Source organism: Neoarius graeffei, chromosome 23 (assembly GCF_027579695.1).
Source record: "Neoarius graeffei isolate fNeoGra1 chromosome 23, fNeoGra1.pri, whole genome shotgun sequence".
NCBI lineage: Eukaryota > Metazoa > Chordata > Actinopteri > Siluriformes > Ariidae > Neoarius > Neoarius graeffei.
In genome coordinates, this window is record NC_083591.1 from 39,978,901 (window position 1) to 39,995,438 (window position 16,538).

At 42.4% G+C, this 16,538-nt stretch overlaps 1 protein-coding gene across 1 annotated transcript in view; it reads left to right on the plus strand.

The window, feature by feature from the left end:
• The window catches only part of LOC132871296 (semaphorin-4E-like), a 65,731-nt gene that overhangs the window by 28,370 nt on the left and 20,823 nt on the right, over nucleotides 1-16,538 (plus strand). The window contains exons 4-7 of the mRNA XM_060905412.1: nucleotides 4,166-4,264; nucleotides 4,410-4,509; nucleotides 5,370-5,480; nucleotides 6,414-6,565. Coding sequence (XP_060761395.1) covers nucleotides 4,166-4,264; nucleotides 4,410-4,509; nucleotides 5,370-5,480; nucleotides 6,414-6,565 — 462 coding nt within the window. The remainder of the gene's footprint in view (nucleotides 1-4,165; nucleotides 4,265-4,409; nucleotides 4,510-5,369; nucleotides 5,481-6,413; nucleotides 6,566-16,538) is intronic.

A 16,538-nucleotide genomic window follows, 5' to 3' on the forward strand; every position in this document is an offset into this window, starting at 1 on the left:
CTTGTAAGAGAGCAATATCAATATTACCTCTTTTCAAAAAGGTCAAAATTTTTCTTCTTTTAACAGGATTATGAACCCCTTTTATGTTCCATGTACAGAGGCACAATTTATCATATAATTTATCAATTATAAGCTTGCACAAATAATAACCTATACTGAGCATGTGTCATAAAACGTTAAAAAAAAAAAAACATAATGCATTCACTGAGCCAAGAGAGAAACACTGCTGATAGTGTAACAAAGAACTATCATACAAAGAAAAACAAGTCCAACTTAAAAGTTCACGGGGGATATCCCTGCTACCTAACCTGCAGGGAACTCTAAACATCATCCTCGGCCAGCTGAAATAGCTTGCCATCCAATCCTCATCTCTCACCATAAGTAAAGCCACTATTGAGGCGCTTTTAGCCTACAGGCCCGGTCACACAGCGCTTTACGGCTTTATCACGGCCAAAACCCGTCAAAAAGTGCTCTCCCGTGAAGCAGACGATGTTGTTCGTGTTGATGTCGAAGTTAAGACGTGTTACAGTCGATATACAGACGTGACAGGACGCAGGGGAAAATCGGAACGGCGTCGGACGCGGCAAAAAGTTTTGGACTGCTCAAAACTTTAGACCGCGGACAACCACGGCCGGCACACGTGGTAAAGACGTGCAACACACGTGAAAAACACGTGATAATCAGTGTCCCGGCCGTTATTAAAACTTGGGGAGACGTGGTAAGACGCGAAAGTTTGGCGGTCTATCACGGGCAGAGCACGGTCATCAGACGGGTGTTACGCGTTGGTATCACGGGATATAGCGTGTGTTTAGCGGCTTATCACTGAGAAATGGATTTTTCCGCGTACATAGCACTGTCTAAGCCCGTTAAACGACGTCTCAAACAAGTTCTAAATTCGATTGATCACTGTCTAATCACTTCTGCATCACTTCTGATTTGCGGCATGTATAAATACCGTAATTTTCTGAGACCTCGGCACTTGCAGTCTAGATGTCAAGGGGTGAACATGAACCCTCAACGCTGTGATGTCCTCATCTTAATGCTCCAGCACCAACAGAACCAACTGATACAGGCTCAACATATCCTTGCTGAGAGAAGAAGAAGGAGGAGGAGGAGGAGGAGGGTGGTACGGAACATCTGGGTGCGTGGCTGGACTTGGTTAGCTGTGCTTAGGCAGTGCTGCAGCAGTGAAACAGCGGCCGACGGCCATACCCCGTACAAAGCACGGCAAAGCCAAAATTGACCAAAAATTAGCACTTACGACCACGTCCACCAGATTTTTGTATCTTTTTGTACGTGATATAGACGCGGAGTGCTGTGTGACCGCCCCTTACACAACAACAAAAGAACCCTCAATAAGAATAGTAAAAAAAAAAACCCAAGAAGAAGAAAAAAAAAACATTTCAGCACACTCACTGTGGCTAGACAAATAAAATATACGAGTTTTCGTTAACGTTAAGCAGGGAGGTACTACTTACAAATTTACCAGGCTAATCAGTGTCCACTTTATCATCCTCAGACTCATTGCTCTGGCTCGACCTAACGTTACCTCTGCGTCCCTCCTCCAGCGACTGTACAAATAATGCGGCATCTTTAGGAGAGTTGAATCTCGTCTGTTTTCCGTCCAATGTCACCCTCAAAGAAGCCGGATAGAGCAACGCATATGCCACGTTAAGTTTCTTCAGTCGTGTCTTCGTATCATCAAATGCCCTGCGCCTCCATACCACTTCAGCCGAGAAGTCGTTGAAAAAGGAGATCTTGGGCTCCCTGCATGTAGAGCCATCTTGATCACGGGATCCTAGCCGCCTTGCCGCCTCCATTACTCGCTGTTTGTCTCGAAAGTTGTGGAACTTCAAAATCAGTGGCCTTGGACGCTGATTCGGGCCGGGTTTTGGTGCCATGGATCTGTGAGCTCGGTCAAGCTTTACGCGGTTGCCTTTCGTCGTCATTTGGAGGTGTTCGGGAATCCATGTTTCTAAAAATTTCACTGGATCTTTCCCTTCTGAATCCTCCGGTAAGCCAACGACACGCACATTACACCTGCAACCCCGATTATCCAAGTCATCGACATGTTCAAGCATATCATGAACCTGCTTTTCAAGTGATGCTATCCTAGCTTCTGAGGCTGTGGCCGCTTCCTCAGCATCGAGGATTCGTTTTTCAGCCTCTTCGATGCGTGTGGCAACAGCCTGAATTTGTGAGGTCTGTTCTTTAATGGCATCTAGTACGGTGGAGATTTTCGTGTCGATAGCTTTCGTGAGATTATCTGATAAATTATCCAAAGCCTGGACAATGCTAGGTTCCATAGCGCTTGCCCTCGTTTGCTCACCTCTCAGGCTAGATTTCGCAGGAGTATTCTTCGTTTTTTTCATCAATTTTTTGTCCATAGTCGATTTTTGTCCAAAATAAGTGTCTAGGTTCATATTAGGGTACCTCCCTCGCAGTTGTTTCGTATGTCTTTTATACAAACACGTATTTATATTTAAAAAAAAAAAGATAAAGATAGCCACTGGAGCTGCTGAACAGTGCTGCTCACTCTACGACACCATCTTGTTCCCTTGAGTACTGTTCTAATCCATATTATGCCAAGAACTACTCAACTAAGTAAAGAAAAACGACAGTCCATCATTACTTTAAGAAATGAAGGTCACTCAGTCCGAAAAATTTCAAGAACTTTGAAAGTATCCCCAGGTGCAGTCACAAAGACCATCAAACGTTATGATGAAACTGGCTCTCATCAGGACCGCCCCAGGAAAGGAAGACCTAGGGTTACCTCTGTTGCACAGGATAAGTTCATCAGAGTTACCAGCCTCAGAAACCACAAGTTAACAGCACCCCAGATAAGAGCCCACCTAAATGCTTCACAGAGTTCAAGTAGCATACACCTCAACATCAACTGTTCAGAGAAGATTGCATGAATCTGGACTTTATGGTCGAATTGTTGCAAAGAAGCCACTTCTAAGGAAGAACAACAAGAGGAAGAGAATAGCTTGGGCCAAGAAACACAAGGAATGGACATTAGACCAGTGGAAATCTGTCCTTTGGTCTGATGAGTCCAAATTTGAGATTTTTGCTTCCAATCATCATGTCTTTGTAAGACACAGAAAAGGTGAACGGATGGTTCCTACATGTGTGGTTCCCACAGTGAAGTATGGAGGAGGAAGTGTGATGGTATGGGGGTGCTTTGCTGGTGACACTGTTGGCGATTTATTCAAAATCGAAGGCACACTTAACCAGCATGGCTACCATAGCATTCTGCAGCGACATGCCATCCCATCTGGTTTGCGCTTAGTGGGCCTATCGTTTGTCTTTCAACAGGACAATGATTCAAAACACACCTCTAGTCTATGTAAGGGCTATTTGACCAAGAAAGAGGGTGATGGAGTGCTTCAGCAGATGACGTAGCCTCCACAATCACCTGATCTAAACCCAATTGAGATGGTTTGGGATGAGTTGGACCGCAGAGTGAAGGCAAAGCAGCCAACGAGTGCTCACCACCTCTGGGAACTCCTTCAAGACTGTTGGAAAACCATTTCAAGTGATTACCTCATGAAGCTGATTGAGAGAATGCCAAGAGTGTGCAAAGCTGTAATCAAAGCAAAACGTGCCTACTTTGAAGAATCTAAAACATATTTTGGTTTGATTAACATTTTAAAGTTTACTAAATGATTCCTTACATGTTGCTGCATAGTCTGGATGACTTCAGTATTAATTTACAATGTAGGAAAAAAAATAAATAAAAACATCTTGAAGGTGTTTCCAAACATTTGACTGGTAGTCACCAGGTCATCGCAGGGCTGACACATAGACACAGACAACGATTCACACCTACGGTCAATTTAGAGTCACCAGTTAACCTAACCTGCATGTCTTTGGACTGTGGGGGAAACCGGAGCACCCGGAGGAAACCCACGCGGACACGGGGAGAACATGCAAACTCCACACAGAAGGGCCCTCGCCGGCCACGGGGCTCGAACCCAGACCTTCTTGCTGTGAGGCGACAGCGCTAACCACTACACCACCGTAAAGCCCCCCCCATGAAATTATTCCACATTTATTCTTCTATCTTGTATTGTTCTGTGACCTGGTCTGGAATGAACTGAATCTCTGTTTTCTGACAGTCCAGACTGTGATAATTCACTGGACCCTGTTATTTCCGTTCCAGACCGAGTGTTATAACTACATCCGGATCCTTCATGAAATGCCAGATGACAAGATGTATGTGTGTGGTACCAATGCTTTCAATCCAACTTGTGATTTAATGGTGAGTAATATGTCACATTATTTCACTGCAAAATGTCATCATGTTATTGTAGACATTAGCAAAGTTTCAGTCTTTGTGAATATTTTGCTGCATCGTAACACCATGTAGATGTTTCATATAGCCTGTGCTGTGTTCTGTCTTCCAGTCTTATACAGATGGCAACCTGACTCTGGAAAATAAAGAACATGATGGGAAGGGGAGGTGTCCATTTGATCCTTTCCAGAGATACGCCTCTGAACTTGTTGGTAGGTGCTTCATCACTTTTAATGTGTAACTGCTCCATGACGTAACAAATTAAAGCACACAATGTTCAGTTAGGGAGTTATTTAAAGTGTAATGTCACTCCAGCTCTGAGCCTAATCCAGTGCATAATTTTGAAAAAATAGCTTTTCAAAAAGTGTGTGGGGGGTAGGGATAGGGGTGGGGGGGTTGTAGGAGAAGAGAGAGGTGGGGAAGGGCTGAGAAGTGGGGAGGGGAGGGGCTGAAAGGAGGGAGGTGGGGAGCATCTGAAGAGGGGAGTGTAAACTCCTGTGAATGATGAGTCTCAATCAGCATAATATATGAAAATTAGGGCAGTTTCACAGACTCCCACTCAAGGGCAGGGACTAGGGGAGGTGGGCTGCCCTTCTGATTAGAAGCTGTTAACAGTCTTTAAAAAAAAAAAAAAAGAACATTATGATGTAGAGAAGTACCAAAACGTTGACTCTACATCAGCATTGGCCTTGCAAAGTTAAGGATTATTTTAACCAATAGAATGGCAATTTGAGCCATTTTCAACCCATAAAATAGCAATGATAAAAATGGTAATTTTGTCAGTATTAACAGCAGTATTGATGTGCTTCATTACAGTACGGTCACCTCATTTAGTTTACAGCTCAAAAAACACATATGTTTAGTATCTCTTTAATGTGTTTAGTTCTTTACTCTTTATAAAATTCCTTTCTCAGTTTAGTAAATGCATTATATTCATTATGAATGCCCAGGCACTTTAATACAGATGCTGCTCATCTTAGCTAAAATTATACTTTTAATGGTTTCATAGGAATATAGCCGAATGGTATCACCCTAATGTTATAACAATATTACAATTCTGCTTGGCATTTAGATGGAGAGCTGTACTCTGCTACATCTATGAATTTCCTGGGCTCAGACATGGCTGTGATGCGAAGCTTAAATTACACTGTACGATCTGATTATTCGTCTGGTTGTCTCAAAGGTAAGAGTGTGCATACAGGCGTGCGCACGTGTGTGCACACGCACACTAGGGTACATCAGTTGCCCCCTAAAAATGAAAAGTTCCTCCGATCATGATGCATTTTTGTTTTTATGTTCCTTTTGGTAAGAAAACACACTGGGTGAAATGTTTTGACAAAATTCAAAAGTTTAATGGTGGCACCAGGAGCTCAAAGTTATGGAAAAAGCTGCTATTTTATGACTTTTATGACAAAATTTCAATCACTTTTCATGAAACATTATGGCACCTTATATAGTATACCAAATATCTTAGATACACATTTTTAGTACATATTCTAAATATATTATCAAGCACAGTTTGAGTTTTAGCTGTTCATTGAATCATTGTTCAACTACTTTTAAACAATACAAATGTATTATGAATCACATTAATGCTTCTCAATCCCTTGCAAAGGTTCTTAACATGATCTCTGGGTCACAAGAAATCAATAAATGGAGTCCAACATTGTGATTCAAACCTTACGCGAAAACATAAAATAAGCGTTTTTTGGCAAAAAATGAACCTCATGGTGCCACCATTAGACTTTTGAATATGGTCAAAAAATTTTACAGGATGTCTTTATTGGTGAAAAGGAACACCCAAACAAAAATGCATCAGATTTTATGAAAGTGAGGGCAACTGATGCACCCTAATGCACACACACAAAGTCATGTTGGTCAATGTAAAGATCAAACATGACACCAACATCAATTTTTATGTAAATCTTATTGCACTTTGAAAGGGATAAAGATTTTGGAAATAGAAGATTTGTTGCTGAAATTGAAACATTTCTGGAATTGTATAAAATTGAAACTTCTAGTTTACATCTAGTTTGTTGTGATATTCTTTAATTCTTTGAACTTGAGATTCTTCTACTCAGTTTAAGATTATCACTGACTATTACTGTGATTTCAGACCCCATTTTTATTGGCATGCAGCATATTGCGGAGGGAAAGGAAAACCCAGAGGGGGATGATGACAAGATTTACCTCTTCTTTAGTGAAACAGCTGTAGAGTATGACTCCTACAATAAGATGCAAGTGTCAAGGGTGGCCCGCATCTGTAAGGTATTCTTCCCTGCAATAGAACGTTGTTTGGCTAACATTACAGTGCTTTTCCTAAATTCAGTCATCCATCCATCCATTATCTGTAGCCGCTTATCCTGTGTAGGGTCGCAGGCAAGCTGGAGCCTATCCCAGCTGACTATGGGTGAGAGGCGGGGTACACCCTGGACAAGTCACCAGGTCATCACAGGGCCCAAATTCAGTCACTTTCAGGCAAATGATTAGTTTCCCCAACACATACAACAGCTTTTCTAACTGCTTGTTCAACATCTTAGGGCAGCTAAACATGATTGGAGGACAGCACTAACTGCCCTGTTTCATACATAGTCGTGGGAAAAAGAAAGTACACCCTTCTTCAAATCTATATGTTTTTATTCATCAGGGCCTAAATAACAATTGTGTGGTCTTTACCAACTTCTAGAAACAAACAAATAATCTCAGGTGATGACAAAAATAAACTAAAAACAACCCCACAATTACAAACAAAAAAAAACAGATTTCAATATAATTTTTCCCAAAAAGCCAACATTCATAAATCAGGTGGGAAAATTCCTTCCTACTTCCACAATTATTAAGAGAGTAAGTTGCAGGCAGGTCATACTATAGAAATGCACAAGGTTTGATAATCATCAAGGAATGTAACTATCTATAACTGCAGACATTTTGGCAGTTTGGTGTTCTGGAGCACTCAGATGTGCATCTACATCATTCGAAGAAGAAAGGACATCAGCCATGACCTCAGAGAAACAACTGTTTCTGCTTATCAATCTGGGAAGGGTTATAAGGCCATTTCCAAACAATTTGATATTCACCATTCCAAAGTAAGTGTCAGAACGCAGGCACTTATGGATGCAGAAGCTTCTTACAGGAGTTGGGACTTCTGAAGTCCTATGTGGAAACCCATAGTCTATCACCCGGGGCATACTTGGGAGTGGCGCTTCTGTGTTTGTCAGCATAGTGTTTGTACTTGACATTGACATTCTCCAGTCTTTGATGTACCTCTTCCCATATCTGTTGGCTCCTCTGGAACCATGAGTCAGTGGCTGGAATTTGCATAGGGGTGTCGTCCCATGGAAAGAATGGAGGTTGGTATCCAAGTACGCACTGGAACAGGGTTAGCTGAGTGCCTGAATGTTTAAGAGAGTTTTGCGTGTACTCAGCCCAGGGAAGGAATTGCACCCAATCCTTCTGGTTTCTCATACAGTATACACGGAGGAAGCACCCCACTTCTTGATTAGCTCGTTCTGTTTGGCCAGTGGACTGGGGGTGATATCCAGATGTGAGACTAACTGATACTCCCAGCTTGTCCATGAATCATGACCATAACTTTGAGGTGAACTGGGGGTCCTGGTCACTGACTATGTCCTCAGGGATACCATAGTAACAGAAGAGGTGAGTGAATAGCAATTCAGCTGTTTCAAGTGCAGTAGGTAAACCCAGTAGTGTGATGAGCCCGAGTGTCTTTGAGAGCCTATCAGTCATGACCAGGATGACAGTGTTGCCTTGTGAGTGGGGTAAGTCAGTAATGAAGTCAAGGGCGATGTGTGACCTAGGCCACTGGGGTATCGGGAGAGGACATAGCTTGCCAGCAAGAGGAGCTCTAGGAACCTTGGCTTGGGCACAGATGGAGCATTAGGAGATGTAATGATTAATGTCAGAAATCATGTTTTCCCACCAATGCTTGTTTGTAGGAGCTGGTAGATGCGATGACTGCTGGGGTGTCCAGTGGCAGGAAATCAGTGTGCTCATGTGATGAGGTTGCCTTGATGTCTGGCTGGAACATGTAATAGTCCAGGTGGGCAATTTTCAGAAGGGTTTGTGGGTTGTGTCAGTCTGATCTCTCTATCTACATCCCAGGTTACAGTTTGTAGGAAGCATTCAGGTGGCAAGATGGTAGTAGGTTCTGATGAGTGTAGTGAGGATGAGTGGATTTGGGATAGAGCATCAGCCTTGGTATTTTGGGAACCGGGACAATAGAAGATGGTAAACTGGAATCGTAAGAAGAACAGGGCCCACCTGGCCTGACGGGGGTTCAGACGTTTCGCTGTTTTCAAGTACTCAAGGTTCTTATGATCTGTCAGGATCGTGGATGGGTGCACTGCACCCTCCAACCAGTGCCTCCACTCTTCTAGAGCTAATTTAACTGCTAGAAGCTCTTGATTACCAATGTCGTAGTTTCTCTCAGTGGGGCTGAGCTTCTTTGAGTAGAATGCTATAAGGTGCAGTTTGGGTCACTCACCAAGGCACTGTGACAGTACTCCTACTCCTGTTTCAGAAACGTTCACCTCCACGATGAAGGGTTTGGATGGGTCTTGGTACTGCAGTATGGGAGCTGTGGTGAATGTGGTCTTTAAAGGGCTGATGACACGAACATGACTCTATGCAATTTCTTAAATAAACTATACAACATGGCAAACATGTTAGATTTCTGTTATAATTATGTGAAAAGAAGCTGTTGTTACGCAAATATCCAACTTTTAATTGCACAGCGCAAGAAAACTGGGTCCGTGGCTCGCGGCCATGCTGTGACGTCAGCGGAAGAACACGCTGCGGTTCACTGGCTGTTCTACTCTGGTTCTACTCAATGGAAATGGCGCATGAAAACGCTGGTGAACTCTCTAGTGCTAGCTCTTCCTCTTCTGGGAGTCTAGAATTGTGTTGATCTCTTCCGAATAGAATCTATGATAGCCTACCCTCTTTACCCTTTGCCTCTCATTGCTAGGCGGCAGTTACATGAAAGCCGCAAGCTTTCACAAGCAAATACATGACTGATATCACACCGACTTTATGATTACATTTATGATTATCATGTAGAATCTATAGCTCTATGTATCTTTATCTTATGTCGTTTCACAACACATGTTCTGACAGGAGGACTGTCTTTGGAGGAGTCGCCAGAATACTGTAGGCAGTGTTGCTAGATACTGTTCAAAACCCACCAAAATGCACTTGAAACCGCCCAACTGGGCGGGAAACCGCCCAATCTGGCAACACTGACTGTAGGCACTGCTGATGGTAGTAACACACGTTTGTGCTGAACTGAACACCCAAGAGATTCTTTTAAGCTGGGAAGGGTGTCAAAACAATCCAAATCGAAGTGTTCAGAGCACAGGACGGATGTTGGTGAGGGCTCCCACTTGTCACGTGTGCGCCTGACTTGCTTCATCCACTTCGCATGCACCTCGGGATCTCTGGGAAACTTGAATAAACTTACCTCATCCTTGTGGGTTTTGGAGCAAAAGCCGGCAACACAACGCGAAGGCATAATAACTATATATATATATATATATATATATATATATATATATATATACAACCCCGATTCCAAAAAAGTTGGGACAAAGTACAAATTGTAAATAAAAACGGAATGCAATAATTTACAAAGCTCAAAAACTGATATTGTATTCACAGTAGAACATAGACAACATACCACATGTCGAAAGTGAGACATTTTGAAATGTCATGCCAAATATTGGCTCATTTGAAATTTCATGACAGCAACACATCTCAAAAAAGTTGGGACAGGGGCAATAAGAGGCTGGAAAAGTTTAAGGTACAAAAAAGGAACAGCTGGAAGACCAAATTGCAACTCATTAGGTCAATTGGCAATAGGTCATTAACATGACTGGGTATAAAAAGAGCATCTTGGAGTGGCAGCGGCTCTCAGAAGTAAAGATGGGAAGTGGATCACCAATCCCCCTAATTCTGCGCTGACAAATAGTGGAGCAATATCAGAAAGGAGTTCAACAGTGTAAAATTGCAAAGAGTTTGAACATATCATCATCTACAGTGCATAATATCATCAAAAGATTCAGAGAATCTGGAAGAATCTCTGTGCGTAAGGGTCAAGGCCGGAAAACCATACTGGGTGCCCCTGATCTTCGGGCCCTTAGACGGCACTGCATCACATACAGGCATGCTTCTGTATTGGAAATCACAAAATGGGCTCAGGAATATTTCCAGAGAACATTATCTGTGAACACAATTCACCGTGCCATCCGCTGTTGCCAGCTAAAACTCTATAGTTCAAAGAAGAAGCCGTATCTAAACATGATCCAGAAGCACAGACGTCCTGTCTGGGCCAAGGCTCATTTAAAATGGACTGTGGCAAAGTGGAAAACTGTTCTGTGGTCAGATGAATCAAAATTTGAAGTTCTTTATGGAAATCAGGGACGCCGTGTCATTTGGACTAAAGAGGAGAAGGACGACCCGAGTTGTTATCAGTGCTCAGTTCAGAAGCCTGCATCTCTGATGGTATGGGGTTGCATTAGTGCATGTGGCATGGGCAGCTTACACATCTGGAAAGACACCAGACTGAAAGGTATATCCAGGTTCTAGAGCAACATATGCTCCCATCCAGACGACGTCTCTTTCAGGGAAGACCTTGCATTTTCCAACATGACAATGCCAAACCACATACTGCATCAATTACAGCATCATGGCTGCGTAGAAGAAGGGTCTGGGTACTGAACTGGCCAGCCTGCAGTCCAGACCTTTCACCCATAGAAAACATTTGGCGCATCATAAAACGGAAGATACGACAAAAAAGACCTAAGACAGTTGAGCAAATAGAATCCTACATTAGACAAGAATGGGCTAACATTCCTATCCCTAAACTTGAGCAACTTGTCTCCTCAGTCCCCAGACGTTTACAGACTGTTGTAAAGAGAAAAGGGGATGTCTCACAGTGGTAAACATGGCCTTGTCCCAACTTTTTTGAGATGTGTTGTTGTCATGAAATTTAAAATCACCTAATTTTTCACTTTAAATGATACATTTTCTCAGTTTAAACATTTGATATGTCATCTATGTTCTATTCTGAATAAAATATGGAATTTTGAAACTTCCACATCATTGCATTCTGTTTTTATTTACAATTTGTACTTTGTCCCAACTTTTTTGGAATCGGGGTTGTATGTATATATATATATATATATATATATATATATATATATATATATATATGAGTGATTCCATGCTTATGGGTACTGAAATGGGGACATGAACTTATTCACCTAAAACCATTTCTTTTTTTACCATCAGGTCACAAAACATGTAATCTTGTAATCTTTAATGAATGATATGTTAAAAGATAACTTTAATTTTCTGAGATGTAATAAAAACATATTTATATGCCAAAGTCAAGCCTATGAGTTCCAAAATGATGTCTGTTACATTACTTCTGTTACGATTGTCCATCTCACGTCTGTTACAAATTAATTACAATCTAGCTATATACCATGTTAATCTTATTGAAAGAATGTGTATGTTTATTCTACTACACATGCTTATTAATTATATTTGCTAAAACATCACCTTCCTATGTTTCAAAAAGTAATTCTACATTGTTAAAATTGAGAATATATATGTCCACAACACTTCTGTTACGTTCTGACTTTGGCATATAAATATGTTTTTATTACATCTCAGAAAATTAAAGTTATCTTTTAACATATCATTCATTAAAGATTACATGTTTTGTGACCTGATGGTAAAAAAAAGAAATGGTTTTAGGTGACTTTTTAAAAATAAGTTCATGTCCCCATTTCAGTACCCATAAGCGTGGAATCACTCTCATATATATATATATATATATATATATATATATATATATATATATATGGCGGCACGGTGGTGTAGTGGTTAGCGCTGTCGCCTCACAGCAAGAAGGTCCTGGGTTCGAGCCCCATGGCCGGCGAGGGTCTTTCTGTGTGGAGTTTGCATGTTCTCCCCGTGTCCGCGTGGGTTTCCTCCGGGTGCTCCGGTTTCCCCCACGGTCCAAAGACATGCAGGTTAGGTTAACTGGTGACTCTAAATTGACCGTAGGTGTGAATGTGAGTGTGAATGGTTGTCTGTGTCTATGTGTCAGCCCTGTGATGACCTGGCGACTTGTCCAGGGTGTACCCTGCCTTTCGCCCGTAGTCAGCTGGGATAGGCTCCAGCTTGCCTGCGACCCTGTAGAAGGATAAAGCGGCTAGAGATAATGAGATTATATATATATATATATATATATATATATATATAAAATAATGTATAATAATGTATAATAATAATACACGGGCGCAGATAGAGGGTGGGACGGGTGGGATTCGTCCCACCCAGATTTAAATTCACCTCTTTCGGTCCCCCCCACTTATAGGGAGGAAAAAACATCTATGCTGTCTTTCTTTGCATAAGGCAAACCTCACGGAAAAATCAAAAGACTAATTACCATTCAGTTTATTGAGGTGCACAGCAGTATATACATAGTTGCAACAACTCACATAAAACAAAACAAAGACTGATATTCGGTTGGTTGAGCTGCGCAGACTGCACAGGTTGCGAGCTCGAGCTTGGTTGCTATGGTTACCCACAACAAGTTTGACAGGCATATCAGGGTTGGGGTTGGTTTGCTGGCAGCTTTGTCCCCCCCAGTTTTTTGTCCCCCCCAGTTTTTTGTCCCCCCCAGTTCAAAAAACGTATCTGCGCCCCTGTAATAATACTAATAATGACAAACTGAACACCTGTCGCATCAACAACAAACTGGTAAGTGAGGAGGAAGATTCTTTCGCTGACGTTATATAGCCCCTCCTCCTCATTCGTCTCCTGGGTGCTGCAGCCCCGTCAAATTTGCCCAAATAGCCGCGTTTTTTATCATAACTTGTAAAATAGGCGCCTTCGTGAATTAATATATGGATCATCGGGAATTACTTTTTATGTTATAAAACATCGCCAAAGATGTCAAAAACGTGTCATCAGCCCTTTAATTGGTTGAAAGCTTGATCAATAGAAGGATTCCAGCGGAGGCATCAAGGTCCTTTTTTCAGGAGAGCGGTGAAAGGAGCTGCGATGGTACTGAAACCGCAGATGAATTGGCAGTAGGAATTGGTTAACCCCAGAAAGCATTGCAACTCCTTAACTGACATAGGAGTGGGCCATAATGTCACGGCAGTGACCTTGGCTTGGTCCATGCTCACCCCCTCCAAACTGATAATGTAGCCCAGAAATGAGATCTGGTGGATGTGAAACTCACATTTCTCTGCTTTAATGTACAGGTGGTGCTGAAGCAGGCGAGAAAGCACTGACCTGATGTGCTCATGGTGGGTGTTCTCATCTGGGGAGTAAATCAGGATGTCATCAATGTAGGCAATAACAAACCTCCCAAACATGTCCCTGAGCACATTGTTGATGAGGTACTGGAAGACACTGGGAGCATGAGAAAGGCTATAAGGCATGACGAAGTATTCAAAGTGGCCTGTGGTGGTGCTAAAAGTGGGATTCCATTCATCACCCTCACGAATCCTGTACAGGTTGTAAGCACTGCGCAAGTCAAGTTTAGAGAAGATTTTGGCAGATCTGAGTTGTTTTAAGGCTGAAGGCACCAGTGGGAGAGGATATGGGTATTTTACTGTGATCTGGTTCAGGCTCTGATAGTCTATGTATAGCCAGAGACCTCCTCCCCTTTCTTCTCAATGAAGAAGAACCTCGCTGAGGCTGGGGATGTAGAATGTCTGATATACCCCTGTTACAGGGCTTCCTGTATGTACTCCTCCATGGCTGTTTGTTCAGTCAGGGACAATGGGTAAATACGATTTCGAGGAGGAGGAGGAGGAGGAGTACCTGGGAGGAGGTCGATAGCACAGTCATAGGGACAGTGAGGGGGCAGACCACAGGCCCTCCCTTTGCTCCCTTGGCGAAATGAGGCTTTCAGGGCTAGCTCGTTCCAGCCACTGCCGGCAGCTAATGTGTGGAAGTCCAGTGCATATTCAGCTACACTCCTTTCTCCTTGAACAGGCTCTCTCCAACTTCGATCCCCTCTGGCTCATGGTCGAACACACTCATGAAAAGTTCCAGAAAATAGTCATATGATGTGGTGTGTTCGCCCCCATGCTTCCATACCATGCTTGCCCACTGAAGGGCCTTACCGGTGAGAAGACTGATAAACTGGGAGATCTTGTGCTCATCAGTTGCCTCCGGGAGAGAAGTGAAGTACAAGGAACAGTGAAGAAGAAATCCTTTACAACAGGAGGCTTCCCTGGAAAATTTTTCTGGCTGAGTAATACTTCAGGGCATGCAGGAAGGAGAGGAGGGATGTGTGAGAACAGCCTGCGACACCACGACAGTGAGTTGTGTCATCCTGGTGTTGAGATCACTTATGATCTGCTGGTGTTTTCTTAACAGTCGCCCCTGTGCATGGATTGCAGTCTGCTTAGCCTACTCTGCTGCATCCATAATGGCGAAGTATCCTGTCAGAATGCAGGCCCTTACAGATGCAGAGGAGAGTGGGTGTGGCGCAAACTGCAGTTGTAGCCAAATCGTGAGGCAGAAATCATGGTCAAGAAACAGGCATAGGTCAAGGGATCAGTGCTACTCATAGTAAAAAGGATTATTTACATAATGACAGTCTTCAGTCTTCTGAGGAGTGGACATCCCATCAATTTCAGACCGATTAATGCTCAGAGATATTAAAAAAAAAAAAATCCAAGAGCTACATCATATGACCTACAGGCCTCTGTAAGCACATTAAATGTTCATGCTCATGACTGCACAATCAGAAAGAATGAACAACTATGGCTTTCATAGAAGGGTGACCCGGAAAAAGTCACTTCTCTTCAAAAAGAATGTGGTCGCATGACTCAGTTTTGCAGAATTGCATTTAAAAAAAGTTCGGGAACAATATACTTTAGATTGATGAGCCCAAGATGTAGCTCTTTGGTCATCATGCATAGCGCCATGTTTGGTGAAAACCAAGCACAGCATATCGCCACAAAAACCTCCCACCTACTGTCAAGCATGGTAGTAGGGGTTGCATGTTCTACCAGAATATTCTTGGGACAAATGTGAAGCCATCTGCCCAGCAGGTAAAGCTGGGCCAAAAATTTACTAAAAATCCTAAGCACACCAGAAAAATTGACATCTGAATGGCTAAAGAAGAAAACATCAAGGTTTTGGGATGGTGAAGTCACAGTCCAGACCTCAACCCCACTGAGATGCTGTGGTGGGATCTTAAAGGAGATATGCAGAGCCTTTATTTTTAAATAAATTTCTGAGTGGATAGTATCTCCATCCTTGACTCTTGTATGCTGCATAAATGGGAATAAAAAATATATATATATTTTTGAGAGTTAAAATCGACCGCAAAGTTGGCATTCGAGCTGCCCCACTGAGCCAGCCAGCCCCGAGCGCGTGACATCACAGCAGGAACTGGTTTTAAGGCTGAGGCCTTTTACAGCTATAGACCAAAGTCATATAAATAAAAATTTACGGTGAAAGTAAGAAATACCATTACCGACTTGCTCAACTAAGACTGATTTGACTTCATTGATTGTGGGTTGACTCTCATTAAAACAGGATAGGTGTTATAACTTATGCAACATACATGTACATGCATGCATTTTCACTGATAAAACGTAAAAGGCTAATTAAATAATAAGCTGAACTGAGACAATCACATTCTGAAGCAAATTAAATAATCTTATGCCGGTAACTTAAATACACACTACAAGTTACATGTATTAATCTAAATGCAGATAAACAACGTGGTGGCTTTTTTTTTTATCCAAATGAAAGTCAGAGCTTACCCGTCTGTGTTCTCGCTTCTTGAAGGCCGATTGTTTTTGAAACAATCTGACTTTCAGTTGTTTGTTCAGTTCTCCGTTCATTCACTTCTTCCATGTAAGGGAGAGATGGCAGCACTATCCAGTTTAGGAATAAGACAGCTCCTCCACTCATTCACTTTTCTTCATACTGTGTAGTCCATCATTACTACTGGGCTCAGGCAATTACTAAAACCCGGGACGGAGTGGGATGTCACCAGTTTTAGCAACAACTGCAGGGAGGTCACTGCCCAAGCGATATGTCACGTCCCGTTCCATCCCAGGTTTTAGCAACAACTCTCAGCTCACTGCGGGAGGACTGGTGCAACTGAACTCACTTTCCTTTTAAAAAATTAAATTAAATTAAATAAATACTTTCCTTTTCTTGTAGTTTTCTTTTC